The sequence below is a fragment of the Ambystoma mexicanum genome, chromosome 8 (assembly GCF_040938575.1).
Source record: "Ambystoma mexicanum isolate Mex_15411 chromosome 8, UKY_AmexF1_1, whole genome shotgun sequence".
Classification (NCBI taxonomy): Eukaryota; Metazoa; Chordata; class Amphibia; order Caudata; family Ambystomatidae; genus Ambystoma; species Ambystoma mexicanum.
The window spans coordinates 304,711,764-304,734,254 of NC_090929.1; the positions used below are offsets into that span (position 1 = coordinate 304,711,764).

At 44.5% G+C, this 22,491-nt stretch overlaps 1 protein-coding gene across 2 annotated transcripts in view; it reads left to right on the forward strand.

Annotated features, from left to right (window-relative positions):
• Positions 1 to 22,491, forward strand: part of LOC138471859 (ficolin-2-like) — a 522,856-nt gene that overhangs the window by 144,064 nt on the left and 356,301 nt on the right. For both annotated transcript variants that reach the window (XM_069609718.1, XM_069609717.1), the window contains exon 3: positions 2,318 to 2,380. In XM_069609718.1, coding sequence (XP_069465819.1) covers positions 2,318 to 2,380 — 63 coding nt within the window. The remainder of the gene's footprint in view (positions 1 to 2,317; positions 2,381 to 22,491) is intronic.

Sequence of the window (22,491 nt, forward strand, 5' to 3'; positions counted from 1 at the left end):
GAGAAAGCCTTTTTTCACATGTTAGCATTCACTTCCTGTCATTTTAGCGGTATAGTCAAAATGAGTGTTTTGTTGAAAGACGTCTTTCTGGGAAAACGGATGGCTGCTTCTTTAATGTTGAGTTGTGGTGGTTCGACAGCCTCAAGCTGGGCTTTTTGGCACTTTCTTGCAGTCGAGCGTGTGTCAAGACGGCTAAGTCGCACTGTTGTAGTGGCAAGATGATGTCAAGCTATCTTTGAGATGGGACGGGTGAAGGCAATGTCTCCCAGCAGGTCGAGTCAGCGAGTCACCTTTTCCGGACCAGCTCACTTCGAATCTGCCGGTACGGGCTGTGAACTACCGGCAGGCTTAACCTGCCGGTAGTTCTGGCCCCTACCGGCAGATTCTTCACTGAAGCACCGGCACTGTTAATAACGGTGCCAGTGCATCAGAGTTCCCATTCCCGTGGGGTCCTAATGGGAACTTACCATTACTCCGCCGCCTGTAATATCCCGGTAGCACTGGGATATCAGGCGGCAGAAACAGTAAGGCGAGTCTGCCGATAACCCGCCAGTAGCACCAGCAGCTTACCGGCAGACTCCTAATGAGGCCCATCCTTAAACAAGATGGATAACATATTCGCCCAAATCTCTCAGGCTTGTTTAAAAAGGGCATTTGAAAGCTGGTTTGGCCCCCCAGTGCTAGAAGCTGTCATTTCAAATGTTTCTCTCAATATCCTCAATAGAGACGTCTAGGGATCAATTTACATTCATTGGTTTACATGTCATACAACTTTCAGTAGCTGCGCCCATGAGTCCTCTGAAATGGGGTTAGATAGCACCCTCACCTGATTCGTCTCAGCTGCATTTACCACTGACCAAAAATGTGACTCCTTTCTCCCCATCAAGAAAGCCAACAAAAAACTCCCTGTCATGTCAGTAAAACATATGACGATAACTATCATATCATTTTTTGACTTTTGTTTTATCTTTTTCAGCCTCAAATTCGTTTCATTACTATTCAGCCCGGCCTTTTTTATATCCCGAGCGGCCTTCTGTTTTTCCCTTTTAAGACCTTGTACTTGGACATCAAGCCTATGTTTATGTGTTGCCCCCCGCACTCTCGTACCACCTTATTATGGATAGAATTCATGGCCAAGTGTATTGAATTGCTCATTGCTCCTACCCAGTATGTATCCAGCTTATCTGCATAAGTAGGAACTGTGAGTTCTTGTGCAATGACTAAATCAAAACTGTACATGTTCCTATCATTCCACTGCAGGCAATGTCCTCCCTCATTCAGCTGAACAGTGCTGGGGCCAGTTTTAGAGTACGACCTGCCACTGATTCTGTCTCCAACATATTATGATCGCTTGTGCTGTTTCCAATGATCTCACATTTTTTGCACTGATCCAACAGTAAACCATTTACGTAGACGTAATCAAAACAGAGCGAGAGTTACCCCTCTGCCATGTTGAAAACTCATACCAATTGCCTCCCAAAAATTAATTTAACATACTTAGGCCCATTCATCCAAAAATTGCCTCCACTATATGATTTGCCTCCGACCCTCCTGACTCCATGGTTTATAACTCTTTTCTTGTAAAATATCATCCCGACAATCAGCATTACATTCTCCAGCTACTATTACCTGCCCCCCTGAGTAAGTTAAAAACCATTCCTCCATTCCTCACATCGGTCATACCAAAAATATCCCTTTTCTCAGGTGACCAATACATATTCCCCAATAGCAAATAAGAAGTTCTGCCTCGTTCAACTTTCTTTACACCCACTACTACCAATCGCCTAACATCAGCAATTTGTTTACAGATCTCAAATTCTAAATCACAGCGTACAGCCACAATTAACCCACCTGAAGGGGGACCTTTTTGACTCTGGCAAGACATAACATAACCATCTAACACTGAGCGGTCATTAACCAGACTTCTTGTAGAAAAATAATAGAAAAGACACATGTAGTAGGGCCCGACATCAAGGCTGTGGAGCCCCTTGAGTTCCATGATAGCAAAGTAAAACCCTGGGTAACATATTGTATAAATGTTTATTCTTGAAATGTTAAGACTTCCTCTCTCAAAATGTTTGCCGAAGCATAGCTCACAATCCCCCGTCCTCTGCTCTATAATGAATGCAGCTTTCTCTTTGGGCCAAATCTGTCCTCTGGAAATGCCTCCAATCAAACAAAGGGAGTCCCAATAGATGTAAAATAAATGATCAACCAACAATGCGAGGTTCATTCAACCGCCTCTTGTTTTGTGCTTTGCTAATAATGCATTTTTTGCATAATTCATTGGCTTCTCTAATTTTCTTTGTATATTCAGGTCCAAATGGAGATCAGGGGGATCATGGAAGGAAGGGCCTACGAGGAGATACAGGTTTACGTGGTAAGTACTGATATGGAGTTTCATTGTTTAATTGAGCCAAGTCTGCTTCATCGTAATTCACAGCAAGGACATTAGATTTGCTATTGTTAGGCAGCCTTTACATCACTATGTATGAGTCAGTCTGATTGGTCACCTCGTTATCCCCACATCTCCTTCGTTCCCATGTCTGAACTTGAAACGACTCCTCTTGATCTGGTCGAAACATGGAAGTGGAAGCTTACTACATTGGTCGGATTTCCGAAAGCTTCATGTCTGTGGTCGCTGCTGCATTTGATAACAGGAAGGATCGTGTTTCTTGATGCTTTGACAGAATGCAAGTAGTGTCTTTAAGTACATCACCTGGTACCATAGTGTCATTATGGTAGTTGGCTTCATTTTCTGGAGAATGTGGCTATATACCAGAGACATCTTCCCGTGTAAAATAGACACAATAGTGCCCAGTTTATGCCACATATTGGGCTGTGCTGCGGTTGCCATAACGTGACTTTTGAGAGAATTTGCTGTTGTCTAACAGTTGGGCCGCCCTCTTGGCTTATGCCTTACATTTATTTTCTGGCCTGTATACGTTAAACCACTATCAGGTCTCATAGGAAATCACCTGCTGTGATTGATGGAGTGGAAAATATGATTTGGATCTCTAGTTTAAATCAAACTTTATTGGAACCTTTAGGAGTCAACAAACAGTGATATTTACAATAAGAATGCTGGATAGCTATCAAAAGAGGTGATATTGCAAATATCAACAGACAAGTGTAGATACGGGACCTAAGGGTGATTATGTGACCTATCTCCTACTGTGAAAAACAGCTCTTTATTGTTGATTATGTTGGATAGTTGGAGGGAAGTGAAGGGAAATGGCGCTGCAGGCACACGGCGTCACAAAGCGAAGTGTGCAGCCAAAAGGTAAGTAACGGGGTGGCAGGAGCAAGCTCTACAAAAGCCATTTTGCTGGACGGTGCTTATTTCAAATACGAAATTTAGAATTTAACATTTTCGCCTTCGAAATGTACGTATTCGAAATAATCACGTACATCCAGCCGCAACACAAGTTGATAGAGGAGGACAAAGCATCATATCTTGTCATTGGACAGTGTGGGACACACCATGACATATTAACAGGTAATACGTGTGGTGGTACAGTCTTGTGTTCACAGGTGACATTCTGGGAGCCAGCATCTTATATCAGGTTGTGGTAGCAAGGATGAGATCATCGGTCATGCAGATATGACACCGACGTGCAAAGCATCAAATGTTAAAGGCAGCTGCAATACCACCGGAGGAGGTCGCGTCACAGAATACCGGGCCCGCTGCGGGACAGCATCGCGTAATCAGAGACGGTTGGGAAGGACTCAAAGTTACATGTTCATAAATAACTCAGAGAAAATAGGTTTCTGAAAATCTTTTAGATGTTTCAGACCTATTCTATTGTTAGTATTCTTCATGCCTATAGATGATGGGCCTCATTACGACCCTGGCGGTACGGAGTGAACTGCGCGGTAAAAGGTGCCGGCGCCGTTCACCACGTACCGCTGCATTACGAGTTCCCCTTGCGGGACACGGTAAGCATGCCTGGGAAAATAAGGCGTGCTTACTGGGTCCCGCGAGGGGAAGAGGGAGCAAACAACGGGCCATCTCGTAATGGTCCGTTGTTTGCTCCCATTCCCATTCCCATTCAGCCCTATGGGGACTGAAATGGGAATGGGGAAGGACCGTGTCCGGGTCCTTGAAGGGAGGAATACCGGGCCTTCCGAACTTGGAATGGCCCGGTAAATCCTCATTCTGAGGACCCGGACCCCGACACGATTTCGGCAGCAGCCATGCCGCCAATAGCGGCATGGTTACCGCCAAACTCGTAATGAGGGCCGATGTGTGGCTTGTACTTTCAATTATTTCCTGGGGAGAGTGTTACACTATGTGGATGAGGATGAGGATGAGCAGGCCTACACCTTCCCTGCAGCTCATGATACCACGGCCTGCTTACTTCCACCTTTTCTTCCTGTGCATTGCGCCATCCGCAACATTCCCTTATCTCACCCTTTCTACAGGAGCCTAATTCTGGCAGGCTCTCTTTTTTTTGGGCGGTTGACCTTAATTTTCGCCTAATTTCTGGGAATATAGCAAAAGTACTGCATCAAACCCTCACCGGTTATCTTGCTGTTGTGTGATCGTTACCACTGACTCCTTTGCCACACCAAAGCTACTCTCTGTCCATTCATTATGTTAGCCTTTCATGCCACGTTGGCATTTTGTGCAGCCATGCACTGGTGGCATTCTGAAAGAACAATTATAATTATGTTTTAAACCTTGTCGCGCTCCATGCATATGGAATTCTAGCCGAAGTCACGGCCATCGACACGCATGAATCTGCCACCATGAACCACTTGAAGACTCTTCGCACAACACCTCTGCCATAAGAATGCAGCTTCTGTTCACAGCAGAAATCCAATAGGTAACTGCACACATAATGACAATCCCGCTCTCGCATACCGTCTCTAGATTAGTTCTCACCACCCATCCACATGCCAGCTCGACATGGGTGGCTAGCAGGCACTTGGCCACCCCTTCATATCTTTGCATTGGCCAAAATGCACACACGCATACTAGCACCTCCTCAAATTTCCCATACCTGGAATCCAGTATCTGAGGGTGTTCAACCTACAGCGCGCTGTGACCATACTAAGGGTGAAAGGCGCTATACAAATTAAGCACCACTACCTACTCTTATTGATAGATGGACAACCTGCAGCACTCCCAGCACAAGTCTCACTTAGCTACATAAGTCACTGTGTTATATTAAGATTAATTTGCTTTAGTCAGTGTAACTTAATTTTGTAATTTTTATTTTACATAAGGTGAGTGTTGGCTGCTTTCTTATATCTAATATCGACAAACATCCCACACATCATTTGTTCCAGCGCCCATAATAATGAGAGTGCACTGAAAAAAGAAATGAGTGCTGAAAATGCACACTGCAGTCACCATGTATTACTATGAACGTTTTCAGAGAATAGAGTATGAGTGTGAGGAGTTGCTGAGTAGGTGGTGACTGCTTACTGTACATTGTGCACTTCACCCTGAAGATGTCTGTAGATTAGGCACACACACACAGAATACAAGGAAAGAGGCATTGGTCGTCTGGAGGAGGCAACATTTGGAAGGTGGCATAACTACTTTGAATGTGATAGGTCACATGACTAAAGTGCCCATGCCTACCAACAGGGGTGTTGCTAGGGGGGGGTAAGAGGGCTATAGCCCCTGATCTTTTGGTTGTAGCCCCGTATAGAATCTCAGGAGCTACAGCCAAAAGACTAGCTAGCCCCCAGTCCCAACAATTCCGACATCAGCTTAGCCCGGGTCTTTTCCAGACCTAGCAACTCCCCTGCCTACCAATTCCCCACGGAGGGTCAAACTTCATTGAAGCAGTTTACAGAACTGAATTATGTACAATGACACACTTGTTGTTTTGTGTTATGTCTGTCTTTGTGTTTATTAGGATGTTTTTGATCCTGGATTGATTCAAATCGTTATTTTCATTTTCATTAACCATTTAAAGACACTTTTTGTATGAAAATTGGGTTGATGGGCCAGAATAGGTGTACATTTCATCATTTAACTTCAATAAAGTATATGATATATATTTAATCGACCTCAGAGGTTAATAGATTCGCTACTGGTGTATTGTACTAATCTCTGGTCCCCCATCACTATGGCAGTGACACACGGCTGAGGTGATATTGACCTATGTTCACCTGTGCATTGCGGCAGAGCATGCATGTGTAGGAAGAAATGATGCAAGTGGTGAGATGATAGTGCCCCTGGCTGCTATATCAGTGCCCCTTGCTGGTATATCAGTGCCCCTTGCTGGTATATCAGTGCCCATGGCTGCAATACCAGTGCCCCTGGCTGCTATATCTGTGCCCATAATGCTATATCAGTGCCCCTGGCTGCTATATCTGTGCCCATGGCTGCAATACCAGTGCCCCTGGCTTCAATACCAGTACCTTTGGCTGCTATATCTGTGCAATACCAGTGCCCCTAGCTGCAATATCTGTGCCCCTGGCTGCCATATAAGTGCCCCAGGCTGCTATATACCTCACCAGCTGCACACATATCCGGTGCACCCACGCACCAGACGACACTCTTTCTCTCTATTGACATGAACTACGGTTCCCGAGGGCGTTCAACCTACCAGCGCTTTGAAGTCATACTAATGATACATAAGGCGCTATATAAATTCCAAGTAACATAACATAACATAACTATATCAGTGCCCCTTGCTGGTATATCAGTGCCCCTGGCTGCTATATAAGTGCCCCTGGCTGCAATATCAGTGCCCCTGGCTGCAATGTCTGTGCCACTGGCTTCTATATTGGCAACATTTCTGAGCTATTTTGCAGTCAAAATATCGGTGAAATGGAAATTTCGTTACAGAGAAATGTGTCCAAAAGTCGCTCTCCAGCACAGTAATGGAACAGATGTGTGTATTTCTCTGGCCAGCCTGTGCTCTATTTACCACAGACATTCAAATACATATGTGCCTGAAAGAATTCCTTCCTCACGGCCTGTCCATTAAAATCTCCCCACTGGAATCTGAATGGTGCCTAAACTCCCTTTCCCGAGGCCAGTCTGCTCCACTCCTTCATGGATCCAAACATGGCTGAGATTGCCCTGTATGTGCCCCATTTTGGGGAACCTCCTTCTAAGGGGTTCTACGTGATTTTGCCAACCTATTTTTGGTCGTGGTACTTTTCATTGCCGGATTTTACATCGCCAGAAACCCTGTTTTTGTTTTTTTTTTTTATTTTGGGGGGGATCCCCCACAGACCCCCCCTTACTATTATAATAATATCCCAACCCCAACAAAACACCCCCCAAAATAAAATAAAATAAAATAAAAACGGGGTTTTTGGCGATGTAAAATCCGGCGATGAAAAGTACCACGACCAAAAATAGGTCGGCGAAATGCGTGTATACCAAAGGTCTGGTCGATGGCTGGGTTTTCCTCGAATCTTCAAGCAGTACCTCAGCCTCTGATAGGAAGTATGATTCCATTTGGATCCCCCAGCCTTTCCCTCATGGTTTATGCAAGAATAAAAAAATGAATACTCACCCTCAATGTTGTCAATAAATGTGCAGGAAAAAATGGAATGGTATGTATGCCAGCGATAACATGCTGACCTTCCGCAGAGATCCAAGGCATTGCCTTATACTGAAGAACCTACATGCAAAATAAACAGAGTGTAATATACATTCATGAAGATGCTTTTTAGGTGGTTCCTTAATGGGAATCTATGAATATGTGTACATGTGCACATACACCCACATATCTGGTCCTTCATCAAGGATTCCTAAAGGCACAATAACACTCTACGCCTCTCTGGGCACCATGTCATAAGAGATCTACACCAGATTAGGAGGCACGAGTTTGCAGGATAAGAGCCCTTCAACAAGGAAATCGATAAGAGTCTCGGGAGGATAGCTGAGGGGCAAAGTGCTCGCCTTAGAAGCAAGAGGACACGAGCAACACAGGTTCGATCCCCGGGTCCGAGCGTGTTATAAAAAGTACCGTTTACACAACAGACAGAGCATCAACTTCTGGAAAGGAGGGGAATAAATTCAGAGAACTTAATCTATAACTTGCTATGTGTGTAATGGCTTCTAATGGTCTTGTTCGGGCACGGGTATTTTGGGGATAGATACTGCGTCACTTATTTATATACATTTGGATGATTTATTGTTGTCTATTGTAAAGAAATGTATAATTATAAAATAAAATTTTAAAAAAAATGCTAAATGATGCCTAACATACCAACGGGTAATGGTATTTACAAACAAAGAAAAAGCTCAATTAAGATGCTACTTGATGATTTGGCTTGGCATAGATAAACAGGGAACACCAATGTGTGGGTTTAGCCCTTTGAACATGAATGAAATGTAATATTTTTGGGTTTGGGATAGCAGGAATGGAGTAAAACGTTTGTGGTGGGGGTTACAGGTTTTATAAAAATAAAACATGCTTTTCCTAACTGGAAAAAGAAAACAAAGAATTACTTTGTGGGTTTAGCTCTCAACCTACCTCTAATAGGACATTGCAGAGAAGGAGCTAAGTACCCCCACCTCAACCACTTCGCCCATATTGCCTATATGTTGGGAACCAGAGTGTGAGACACGTGCGGTACTAGTGAAAATACCGATACTAAAGAGAATCCTGGAAGCAAGGTTCCCATTGAGAAAGCTATACCTGCATACAAGACAGTATGATGACCATTTGAATGAATCCCAGAAGAAGCAGGACCAATAAATGGAAGGGAAGAATGGTGACGTTGAATTAAGCTTAGCTGACGTATATGAAAGAGACACAGAGACAAGAGAATGCAGATATTCTATAAGGCATCAAGAAGGTATCAAAGATAAGAGACATGTTCGGATCACGATGAAGAAGCCTATGCTACAGAACTGATGAAGATATCAAGATATTTTACACATGTACAGATGCAAGGAAACACAAGCAGACAAAGTATTCTTGAGGCTTGCTTTATAGTGAATAGATTGCGGCATGAGCCAACATATACATGTATATATATAGCAGAGGTGGACCAGCGTCCAGTGTGTCGCAGTTAAAAAAGCAATTGAATTACAGAAGCAGATCTCAGAAAGGCGAGAATGGATGAGCCAAGAAGCCAAGGTCTTTTCAGGCTGGAGTGAGCAGACATCAGATACAAATCGTGTGAAAGAACAAAACTCTTGTTCAGAAGATATGGACAAAAACAAGGAAGACATCAGAGGTCTATTAGAAAATTGTATTTTAAATACACTTCGGCTCGATTATGTGGTCTTCAGTCACGTGGAAGGATGAAGTTGGACGAACATGATGGTCACACCTATGCATGAGTGCAGAGCGTGCCTTCACTCCCCTGAATTCTCCATTGTAAAAGAACACTGCCAAGGACAGGTTCAAAGCCTTAATTGACAGCAGACCGCTGAGGTGATGATAGATGAATATGCTAATTGGTTGGAAGCTATGGTTAAAGACTAGCTCACCAGCACCTGGAAGTCCAGTCTGCATGCTTCTAACGTAGGTGGAAAAGTACTGACAGAGGTAAGAGTGCCAACCAATGGTAGGGGGCCACGTGATTAAGGGTCCCATAGTTTGTGTTAGCAATGGGACATCGTGTATTTAGTGACGTTCATAGTGACCTGTTTAAGGGGAGGGCTTAGTTGCCCCACCTGATGTTAAGAAACCTATAATTTTTCTTCACTCTTTTAGACGAGTATGGATCATATACTTAGATGTTCCCTCCAGTCCTATCACTTTCCTCAATAGGTTTTTGTAGTTTGCCACGTAGGATGACGTTAGTAATACGTAGGTTAACGTCATCAATAGTGATTTTTTGCTATAAAAGAATGCTTTTTTTAAGATGCTTTGAGAGATCTTATGCTGATACATCTGTTGATGTCTGTTGTACTCCCTGTTTTAGATAATTGATATTAAAACAGAATTTTCCATTATTGATGTTTGAGTAACTTCTGCATCCCCATTCATCTCAAGGGTATTGCTACCTCGTCTTAAAGGGATGGGAGCCTCGAGTTCAACATCATCAGATAGAGCTAATCTTCCCAAATGAATTCATCGAGGGATGTATGTATCATCTATAAACCAAGTTTTGGTTATAGTGTAAACATAGATGAATTCATGAATAATACCAGCATGAGTGTCAGAAGCAGGATTCACTGCAGAGTGGCAATGAATGTGCCCACATGAAGCTTGACCATGGTAGAAACACCAGCAGGAGATTTCTTGGGAACAGGGTGTACATTTCTACTGGCAGAAAGTTGATATGTTTTGGGTAGCAACAGGTGTGCAACATTGTGACCAGAATGCTGATGAAGAAGCTACAAAGATAATAAAATAGTGAGATAAAGGGATGTTTAAATTTCGCCAAACTGGCCCAATACATATGATTTGCTGGGTGTTCATACTGTACACCCTTTATTGCTGGAATATAGATGAAGAGAGAACTACTGCTCAGGCTTCTGGGAGTGTTGGGCATACCCAACTTTACTGTATCTATTGATGGAGGAGAACGAGAACAGTTAGACTTCAATGTTGATTAATGAACTATTTAACAAGCCCAATCTTACCCGTGATTACTACAATTCTCATAAGGAACAGGCAAAAACGTATTTACTGGGCTCAGAGGGGATTGTGGAGCGAGTTTTCATGCACAACATTGCTTAATCTCCTGTTCGGTGAACCTGCTCTTAGTGCAAACAAAAAATCAAAGTTCTACATCTTCTTATGCATTATTACTGGAGGATGATTTATTCTCTCCCGAAACACTCCAAGGTTTTGGTGCACAACTCAAGATTTGTGGGTGCGTATGTTCAAGCTACGGTCATGTCAGCTGTAACGGTGGCTTTAGCACCATTCATCAAAATCTATGAGTCAATGAATGAAGCCTTTAAGGATCAAGTGACTCTTCTCACCATGATTCATACAAAAATGATTTCTATTGAATCATTTCTTACGTCATTACAGTCCAGAGTGGATAATGAAACGGCAACCTCCTCGTACGTCCAGAGAAAAATGCAGGATATATATTCAAAGCAAATCTATTAAGCTTCCTTCTATGGATCCTGCAGGAAAGAATGAGCATGAGGAGTAACAAATCTACCTCTGTGGATTTAAATCTACAGGAACAGACTGTAAACTCTGATCTAGCCAAAGCAGTGGTTTGCCTGGGTTCAAAGGCAATTTCAGTGACACTCACAGATTTTATTGACTTGACTGGCCATTATATTCGCCCGCAGTAAAAAAAAGAACTACCAGTTCTGGTCAAAGCAAGAATAAACATAGAGAAATCAATATCTGAGATTCTGCTAACCGAAAAAGGAACAACGGCAGACGAAATAGTGAGGATGAAGTTCCTTCCCTGGTTTACTTGAGGGTGGAACCCAGGGCATCTTTAACCCCTCGTCCAGAGCCTTTATTTCTGATGTTACACAGTAGAAAGAAAAGGAATTTGTCGAATAGGGCGATAAAGAGTTCCCCACAATGAAAAAAATCTAAACAAATATCACAATCAAAATATGGGAAATCTAACAATGGCAAAAACTCTGCAACCTATCTGCTCCATCAACCTTTACTAAATCTCCCGAAGGGAGCAAAATGAATGTTAATACTTCAGATGCGATCTTTGGAATTCAGGGATTCACAAAAATGGACGGTAGGACCGGTGGCCCCAAACCCCTGACTCCTTCTTCTGACGAGAGAGAGGACCATTGGAAGTTTTCTACATACATGTTAGAAGATGAAGAGGGGTAAGGCCTGCTAGCCATCAAAATACAGGCTACTCATCTCCTGTCGCTAGTCACAAATAAGCCCCCAGGAACAAATGTGCCTTTGTTTTTAAACCTGGTTTCAAATTCTTTGATTAATTTTTCCCGCACAGCAAAACAGGATAAAAAAATGATGACGCCAGATGAAGTAAGGCTCTCTCATCTTATACTGTGCTCGACTAAGGCAGAAGAAAAGATGAAAAAATCCACCCTAAGGGACTTGGGTCCTGTATTTAGTACACTGCGATTGCTGGCAGACTTGACATTTCTTGCAAACAATATTGGTACAAGGAAATTATCCATTACACCATTTCTGAGCAACTTCGTGGATGAGAACTTGTCCTTTTTGACCCATAGGGACTTAGCATTACCAACTTTGAAAGACAAAATCACAACGCATGCTCCTTTGTTGCTCTTGAAGCCTCTACTAACGACAGATGATGGTTTGATTTGAACTGGGCGAATGTCCTAAGATTATTCCACCATATTCCACCACTGAGATTTATTAGCACAAGTGATATCCAAATCATAGAATTTTTGAAGGAAACTCAATCGGATAGAGTTAGTTTGTACTTAAATTCAAACATGAAGAAATCATCTCTATTGGAAGTAGCACATTTACTTCTGCCACTAGGCTTTCAACTGACGGATGTTAAGGTGGATGCAACGATAAGGCACAACATGAATGCCCTGAACAAAGAAAACATCTCTGATAAACCACAACATGAAGTATCATTACGAGGCCCTGATAACTTAATGAATCAGAGAAAGAAATTGGTGGGAAAACCAGACAGCTGACTCTTTTAAGTATTTCTGTCCATTAAAAGTGATTTTTGATCACAAAGAATTAGGGAGGAAGTGGATAACAACTTTGAAGTTCTAACCTCTCAATAGAAACTCCCTTTAATTTCAGCAAAGTGGTCTCAAAATAAATACAAGTAACACCTAGACTCTAGCAAGGAGTACAACTGTACATTTGGTCAATTTGTTCCTGGAATACACAGGGCTTGGGCTTCAGAAATCTTTTTGTAAATGAGAAATTGCTGAGGAAAGAATGTGTTCATTTCTGTTTCCAGGAATCTTGGCTACAAGCACCACCATTGGCAGACGATACAGCATGTTCTTTTTTTACAAACTTTATTGTCTTCTCATGGACTGAAATTACAGACAGGCGATTGGGAGGAACATACAGAAATTTTTCATTGTACTTTTATCCCCCCCCCACAGACCTCTTTCCAAGTCTGTTAGAAGTCCATGAGTTTTAATTTTATAACATCCCCCCGTCCCTCTTTTAGTCTGTAGTAATGTTATGAACTTGTATCCCCTTTCGCACCTCCTCCCCAACTGGGCTGGTTCTGTTTTTTTTACACCGATGGGTAATGCGTTTGTGGTTCGGGCTTTATTTGCCTGGGTCTTTGATTGCTGTGGGTCTCCTCGAGTTTCGGTCTTATCAGGGGCCTTAGTTCAGAATTGATCTCAGCAGGTTAGGTCTTTGGAAGTACGCTTCCCTGTCTGTGACGTAGTCTATGAATGGGCCCCACACTTCTCTGAATTTCAAGTATTTGTTGTCCTTTATGGCCCCTACTTTTCCATTGCCAGTATTTGCCATATTTTGACCCACCAGCAAGCGACTATTGGGCTTTCCGAGTTTTTTCCATCCTTGGGCCAGGGTTGTCTTTGCTGCGTTTAGTAGCTGCGTGGTCAGGGCTGCGTTGTTACCTGCCTCTGCATAGATGCCTTCCACTGCGACTCCCGACAGTATTACCTTTGGGTCGTAGGGAAGTTGTCTCCCAGTGATTTCTCTTAGGTGTCCCAGTATTTCTTTCCAGTATATTACTGCTTTAGGGCAGGTCCACCACATGTGGTACAGGTCCCCTCTGTTACCACACTGTCTCCAACAGTTGGGGGTAGTCCGGGTTCATTTTATTTAGTCTGTGTGGTGTTAGGTACCATCTTGTGTATAGTTTATACAAGGTTTCTTTGATTGTGGTGCATTTGGATGCTTTCTGGGCCCTCTTCCAGATTTGTCCCCATTCCTCCTCCGTGATAGGGGTTCCCAGGTCTTTCCCCCAATTGCCTCTGTATGAGATTCGGTCCTTGATTCGTGCGCTGTCTAGTAACTTATAAATTCTCGATATTGCTTTAGGGGAGTAGCCTTCGTTTAGAGTAAGTTCCAGGCCTATGGGGGTTCTAGAGGCTGCCTTCTTCAACCCACCTTGGGAGATCCAGTGCCTGATTTGTATATATTTGAATCTTTCGCTTTCCCCTATGCCGAATTTCCGTTTGCATTCGTTGAAATTTAGTGGGGCTCCTTCGTGGTGGAATTCTTTCAGGAGGATTGGGTGTGTTTGCCCCCATTTGCCCAGAATCTGTCACTTTTACCCAGGGTGAAATCCTGGTTGTGTGCCATCGGTGTAAAGGGGCCTAGTCCAGGAGTTACATGGTGTTTTCTGAGTGCTGTTTCCCATGCTCTTAGTGAAGTGCGGGTAGATTCTAGTAGGTGACCCTCCGCCCCCTGGCCTCTGTCCGTAAGGCATGTAGGTTCCCCAGAGGGATGTTTGTTTGCCCTTGTTTTATGCCCACCTATCCCATGTGTGGGTTCCCTCCCGTCCATTTCAGCATGGGGGCCATCTGGGATGCTAATGCGTATCTTTCCACATCGGGGAGTCCCAAACCTCCAAGTAGAGGCAGCCTGGTTAGGATTCTTTTTTGTATTCTAGGTTTTTTCCCATTCCATACAAAGGTTACTATATCCTTTTGTAGCTTTCTGCACATTTGAGGGGGAGTTTCTATCGGGAGGGAGCTAATTACATATAAAAGGCGGGGTATGAGGGTCATCTTGAGTGCGGCTATGCGCGCGAACCATGAGAGCTCCTGGGCATCCCATCTCGAGAGGTCTTCTTTAAATTGTTTCCACAGTGGGACTATGTTCTCCCCGTATAAGAGTCTGTATTCCCGTGTCAGTTGGACCCCTAAGTATTCTAACGTTTTGGGCTCCCAGGTTATTGGGTATTGCGCTGCCATTTGTTGGGGTATCTTCTCTTCTTCTGTTATGTTTAGGGCTTTAGATTTTGCGTAGTTAATTGTGAACCCTGACACCTTGGCGAAGTCTTGTAATCTTTCTAGGGCTTTAGGAAGTGATTTGGCGGTGTCCCTAAGGAACAATAGGATATCATCTGTGTATAGTGCTATTCTATGTTCTATCCTTCCTGCCCATACTCCTTTTATTTCTTAGTCCTGTCTTATGGTTTGTGCTACCGGTTCCATTGCCATTGCAAATATGAGGGGGGATAGCGGGCATCCTTGTCGCGTACCTCTATGGATTTGTATTGGGGTAGTGGGCCTACCATTGACTATGAATGTTGTGGAGGGGAGTTTGAAATTTGCCAGGGCCATTCTTATAAAAGAGGGGTCGCAGCCATATTTTCTCAGAGTTAGCTCCAGGTACGCCCAATCTAGGCTATCGAAGGCCCTGCGTGCGACCAGGGCCGCTATCGAGAACTTCTGTTTTGTTCTATTCCCACTTTCTATAATGTCTACTTCACGCCTAGTGTTGCCCTGTGTGTGTCTCCCTATGATAAATCCCGCTTGGTCTTTGTGGATTATTTGGGGTAAAACCTTCGCTAATCTGTTTGCTAAGATTTTTGCGTATAGCTTAGCGTCGGTATTAAGTAATGCTATTGGCCTGTAACTTGCGCAGTCCGTGGGGTCTTTCCCTGGTTTCAGGATAAGGACTGTGGTTGATCTGCCCATGTCTGGCGTGACTGACCCAGTTTCCCTTATGTGGTTGAAAAGGTTTGTTAAAGGACCCAATAGCTGGTTCCTGAAGGTTTTATAGTACCCGTTCCCGAGCCCGTCCGGTCCAGGTGTCTTATTAAGTGGGAGGTGCGTGATGACATCGCTTATTTCTTGGGGCGTAATGGGGACTTAGAGGTTAAGGTTGTCTTCTTCCGTTATTTGGGGAAGGACTATTTTGGCCATGTATTCTGGCTGGAGTTGTGGGGATAGATCCTCTCTTTGGAGGAGGTCTAGGTGGAACTTTTCCATAATGTCTAGTTTACCTTCTTCCGATGTGCTTATTTCCCCTCTTGGATTTTTGAGACTAACTATATAGTTGCGGGTTTCTAGTTTGTTAAGTTTTGCTGCTAGGAATTTGTTGGCTTTACCTCTGTGCTATAACAAGGGGGTTGTCCTTCCCTCTATGAATCTGAGAGGTGTACGAGGAGAATTCAGTGTACACTGGTAGTTTAGACCCTAATGGGAACACATGTCATTCTGGGCAACCATTAAGAAAAGCAACATGCTTGCTGGTGCTAAACACATGATTCAAAAAGTATATGTAAAACGAATTTTAAATTTTCCATTTAGCTTTCTATTATAAGCTTTTTTAAAAATTTTTAGTGCAGAAAATTCAAGTTATTTCTTTTCATAACAGTCCATGATGTCCATTCGTGAAATAACATACATAGTTGAAAATTCACTATATAAAAAAGAAACTGTACTCAGTGACATGAGGTGTGGGTTCATCATTTTTGCATATGACCAACAGCTTGAAAATCAAAGCATCCCATGTCATTGGGAATGGTGAACACACTGTGAGAATGTAAGATGAGGAGACGGTTGAATCTAGGTCTCCTGTGCCCGGCTAAAGTCTGACCTTATATTCGGTCTGTGTGCGTAGTAGGACTGTTTAGTGCGTAATATGGATTGTGCAGTGTGTTCTGCCATGTGAGTTTCTAATTGGGCTCTTATTTTTTGGAGGTTTCTTACTGTCTTGGGTGTTTGCTTGGCTTTATGTTGCGTTTTCAATTCAAGCTCCAATTTCTGTTTAAGTAGCCTTCTCTCGCGATACAGCATGTTCTTAAACAGAATGTACAGGGGCCTTAGAGGTAGAGAAGCTTCTGGTTTACTCATGTTGGTGAATAATGGGAACAGGTGGGAAGCTTTGGAAGTGGACAATCTGAACCCCTTTGTGCAGGCCCTTGTGTTACAATCTGAACTGAGTCATAATAACACAAGGTCGAGGAACTTTATTTTAAACTTGTATTGGAACCCCCTGGGTATTGAGACAGTGGATTTCATAGATCCTGTAACAGAGTTGATTGATGAAGGGTGTGAACAGTTCAGCAATATTTTCATATTGTTGTGCGGTGATATGAACACCCCCTTTGTGGACATCACAGATGGGTCTAAAGGTCGGGTGGGTGGCCTTCAAAGAGCTTGACTGTGGCATGAGGCTATGCGAGTGAGAAACCTGCATAAGCTGAATGGGCAAACTACAGGCGATATGCCTAGCTCCCTGACATGGTCAAATGGAGTGCCATCAAAAGTCTTGGATTACTTCTTTACTTCTTATACTCTGGTACAAAAACCCAAACAATGGTAGTTATGGAGAAGGGAAGTAGTGATCATGCCCTCCTAAAGTTGGTCTGCACACTAAGTCAGAGGCAACAAAAAGATTATTGGAATTTTGGGCTGGTAATTTCATCTGGTAGAAATCGTCTGTGTATGAACCAAGTGGCAATGGTCCATTTTACACAGGGCCTCAAGCAAAAGATGTCATACGACTATTCACTCATTGATTATGCTCCCCTTTTATTGGACTTTGATGTAATAGATGCAAAAAGGGCTAAACCGAATTTTGGGCCAAAACACAAATTCGATCCAAACATAGTACGGGAAAACGAAAGCTGAGGAGGGACATTCGAACGATTAATCGGCAGTAAAAAGAGCAGAAATATAAGAACTGGCTGCTCTGCTACAGGACGCAAATGTTTCAGAATGACTCAGAAAACATGTTAACAGCACTCATGGAAAAGGATTCAAGGCAAACTTGGCATTTGATTAATGCTCAAATCTCCTCCCAATCAGCTCTCTTGATCAACAGGGTTACAGAAAGAGAATGGGTGAAATTCTATGGAGAGCTTTTTGCCCCAAAGGAACCCACTTTGGTATTGACACTGCAGCGGTCCAACAGGCCTTCGGTGATCCCCTTTAACACTCTTGATCTGGAATGCTTGAACAATAAGGCTAATGCATTGGGAGCTCCATGCCCAGACAGGCCTACTTATGCAATGGGCAAGCAGGCTCAAGATAGGTGGATTCTTTTGATGTCTGCTCCATTTAGCCGGATAAATGAGCTAGGCATAATTCCAGATACTTGGAAATCAGCAATAGTAGTTCCGATATTCAAGAGAGGCAATAGGGCTGATCCTTCAAACTATCGTCCAATTGCCCTTCTGGATGTGCTGGGCAAATTGTACACCTCAGTAATCTTGCTCAATCTCCAGAAGTGGATCAAGACAGCAAATAGAACAGACGCATGTCAATCTGTATTTGTTAAAGGGGTCAGAACAGACCTTAATTTATTCCTCTTGAACCTAGTAAAGTGCAAAGGACCTAAAGAACAGACAAACATGCACCTAGCCTTCATCGACTTGAAGAGGACATTCGATAGTGTGGACAGTGGAATGATCTGGTCAAAACTAAAAGCATGGGAATGCCCACCTGACCTGCTCGAGGCCATGAATGCTTTATACACTTCTACCAAGGTTCGAATTTGGCTGAATATGCAGGGGTCCTTAACTAAAGAGATCCCCACATTTAAAGATTTCAAGCAGGGCTGCCCGCTGGCCTGTACCCTTTTTAACATGTTCCTGTCTGACTTGGCTCACACTCTCAAGACTTCCAGATCTTTTCCACTAAGGATCGGTAATCAGGAGCTAGGTTGGATGCTATATGTGGATGATCTGGTCTTGATTGACTAGACTCTCATAGGCTTACAACGCCAATTACGAGTACTACAGATTTATATGAGGGAAAAACGACTATAGATAAATTCTGGCAAAAGTGATATTCAGATTCTAGGACCCCGGAGAAACACACAAAAAAAAGGCTCAGATGGCATTTAGGTCAGGGTATTATAGCAGAAATGCGACACACCATGTATCTGGGCTCTTGCATAAGCCCTAGTATCTCCGATTCTCCTCGCCAACTAGACCTCAAAATGAGATTGAAAAACGTTATAGTGCAAGGAAGCGTGGTGCATGGGAAATACGGGAAGTTCTCTGTTCTCCCGGCTTTGAACTTCTATAAAACGAAAGTAGTCCCAACTTTAATTCATGGGGCAGAGGCGTTTTTATGTACCCTGTTGAAACAATGGAATATTTTTGAGGGGTATTTTTGGAGAGCAATCTTAAGACTGCTGCAGAGAATCCCCCTGAGAATAATTAGATATGAGCTGGTTGTGATATCCCTGCAAGGTGGATTAATTTGGGAAACTCTAGCACCTTTATCACAAATGTAGTGTGCCGCATCCCACTCCCCCATATTCCATCCTAAGTCAGGAACTGGCTAGGGGCAAGGAGAGCTTAATGAGCTATTGGGGAACAAGGTGTCATGACATTTTAGAGTACTTGGGGGTGGATCAATATATTCTAAACACAAACCCAGAAAGAGTAACAAAGAAACTGTGGCAGCATGATTGGATGTTAAGGGTAGAAACTAAAACCAAACTGCAATTTTATGACGCCTTGAAATTAGAAAACAAGGCGTATAATGTCTTCCCAAAATATTTGATGAAGTTCCCATGTCCCAATTATAGAGCGACCATTTTGAGATTTAGGGTAAATGGCTAACCAACTAATGAGGTTTTGTCACTCTACAATCAATCGGATAAAGTTTCCAGCCGCAGATTCTGTGAAACTAAGGGAGTGGCTGAATCCCTAAAACATGTCACTCTCTTCTGCACTAGTTGAACACGTCATAGGACCCGACACATTGGGAGGTTTATCGAAATGAAAAAAAACATTTACTGTAGACGATTGGTGGGCAGCTTTGCTTATGGACGACAATTTTCCCCTGACCTTTGCTTTGATTAAGTTCCTTAGGGACCTGTTCCCAAATTTGTAGGTGTATTTAGGCTGTGTTTGATATTGTTTGGATTGTTTTAAAATATGAAATGTAAGTGTGGGAAGGATTTGTGATTTTAAAGGATTGAATATGTTGAATAAAAAAAGAAATCTCCCCAAAAAATCAAGAACATGATGATGCTCTACAACGCGTATGTATAGCATTGGAAGATTAACATTTAACCCTAAACAAAGATAAATTCGAATTCATCAAAAAGACACTGAAATTCTTCAGACACATGGCCCTCATTCCGAGTAGGGCGGTAAGTATAGGCGATTACCGGCATGGCGTAAAGAGCGTTTCCGTGCTGGCACAAGACCGTAAAAATCTGCGCCATGCCGGTAACGCACCTCAGCGCCATGCAGTAAAGGGCCCCAAAAGCCCTTACCAGCAACAAACGCACCGTACATAACACTACCGACATAGAGAACTCAGCGGTAACCGTAAATAGCGGTCACCGGTATTTACGGTCACCGTTAAAACACGGAACCGGAAAAAACGTCATCGCACAGGAACGGGAAGGAGCACGGCGGCCATCTTTAAAATCACGATCCATTCCCATCCTCTCCATACAGGACCCCTAGCCATACAGTGATCAGAGAAATAGGCTTTGGAGACCAGCATCATGCCCAAAGCATTAAAAAAGGGTGCTGCACGCATAAGAAAGGAGTGCTTTACCCAGCATGAGCGTCAGGTACTGGTCGACACTCTGCACGAACATGCAGACACTGTATTCAGCAGTGATATGCGGAGGCCCACCGTCGTCAGGAAGAAAGAGATCTGGGCCTTGGTGGCACAGAGGGTGAGTGCCGTGGGAAACACCCCCCGCACCACCAAGGACTGCAGGAAACGTTGGGATGACCTCCGTCTCAGGGTGCGGGCCATCCTCTCGGCAAACCGAAGTCAGGCTCTGGAGACAGGAGGAGGGCCAGGTTCCCCCATCAAAATGATGCCGTGGGAGGAAACGTGTGCAACCATGATGGGTACAGAAGCCATAGAAGGTGTTCGAGAAACGGATTGCGGTGCAGCGTTATCTGCTGATGGAGGTGAGTGTCATGAGTCAAGACAGAACATGCATTCCTAACGTAAGTCACTGCCAAGGGCTGGGCAAGGTGTCACGTCATGGTTGGGCAACCTCCCCCCCAATTAAATCATGCTGTAACAAGTGGGACCCAGGCCGATGTCAGGTGCAAGGCTGTAACCCATATGGCCCATACCACACAAAGAGGCCGAATCTGTGAGGCACACTGGGCAGTGATTGTAAACATTGTGAATGTGAGTCATCACAGTACTCCGCCAACATGAGTGACCCAGACATCTGCATGCATTGACCATCCAAGCCCAGATCACTGTCCCACTCACCACCCAAATGTCAACAAACTGCTGCAATCCCATTGTGATACCATAGGCATGTAGAAATGCTGAGCCCCAAATTATTGCTCATGCCGTCTCTCTCTTCCCCCCCACAGGCAGCGAGCATGACAGCGAGGACCAGGAAAGCACCCGGGCCAGTACCTCCAGGGGCAGAGTCAGGGGCCGCCGCATACCTGCAAGCAGGAAGACAACACAGGCAACACCACCTGCTCCAGCAACCCCCATGGATGGTGCACAACCCCCACCTGCACCCCTACCCATGCCTGCAGTGCCACTGGACACATGTCCCATGCTGCACTCTGAGGAGTCCAGTGTGGCTGGTGAGAATGCAGCCATGTGCCTCCTCGATGTGCCAGACAGCCCCCCATCAATATCGGGAGCCAACGTGGAGGACACCATTGACATTGGCCATACCCCTGACACATCATCATACAGCCAGGTGGCACACAGCGACTCCGGGGAGAGTGAAACACCAGGGCTCACAGGGCAAGGAGTAAAACCTGCCTGTCCTGTATCTACTTCCCCTGCAGAATCTCTGCGAAGGCCTGCAGGCCCAATACCAAGTCTGCCAAGCACATCGGCCACATCGGCCAGGATGTAGTGCGCTCCCAGCATCTCACAGGCCTCATTGAGGAGTTCAACAAGGACAATCGCGAATCAAGGGTGGAGTGGCGCAATGACCTTCAGGCTCTGGTCGAGGTGATCACAGCGAACACAAACCGGCTCTGAAACGTCCTTGGAAGCAGCACACCCCACACCACAGCCCCAGCGGGAGGAGCCACCTTCACAAAGCTCCTCCACCCAGACCAGCCCGGTCCGTCGTTCACTGCGTACATTGCGCCGCCACGACATGGATCCCCCTGGCTCTGGAAGTGCACATTGACCATCCCAGCACACACATGTGGCCTATGTTGCCCCAATTGTTGAACTATTGTGGGGTTGTTGTGGGGGGAGGTGGAGGGGGTCGAGGGTGTGTGTGGGAGTTGTGGGGGAGGTGGAGGGGGGTGAGGGTGTGTGTGGGAGTTGTGGGGGAGGTGGAGGGGGTGAGGGTGTGTGTGGGAGTTGTGGGGGGGGGGGTGAGGGTGTGTGTGGGAGTTGGGGGGAGGGGGAAGGGGGGAGGGTGTGTGTGGGAGTTGGGGGGGAGTGGGAGGGGGTGGTGGTGTAGGTTTTGTTGTACACGTTAGAACTTTATCATTCAGTGCACCGGTTGATCATCCAAAAAAAACAGAGTGGACATTGATCATTGTGCATTTGTCTTTTAATGTTCCACAGTGCATGGTGTACATGTATCCCCACACCCAGTGCCTGATGTCCTGTCATCCTCACACCCTCAGCAGACTAGTGAGTCAGAAATATTGTCTGATCAATGATTGCCACACGGCACGTCCCTCCTGTGCATCGCCACCGTGATGCTGTCCTGCCATTCCTTCATCCTCCCCCTCATCATCATCTGGTGGTAGCAGTTCCACATCAGGGGGCAGTGGCAC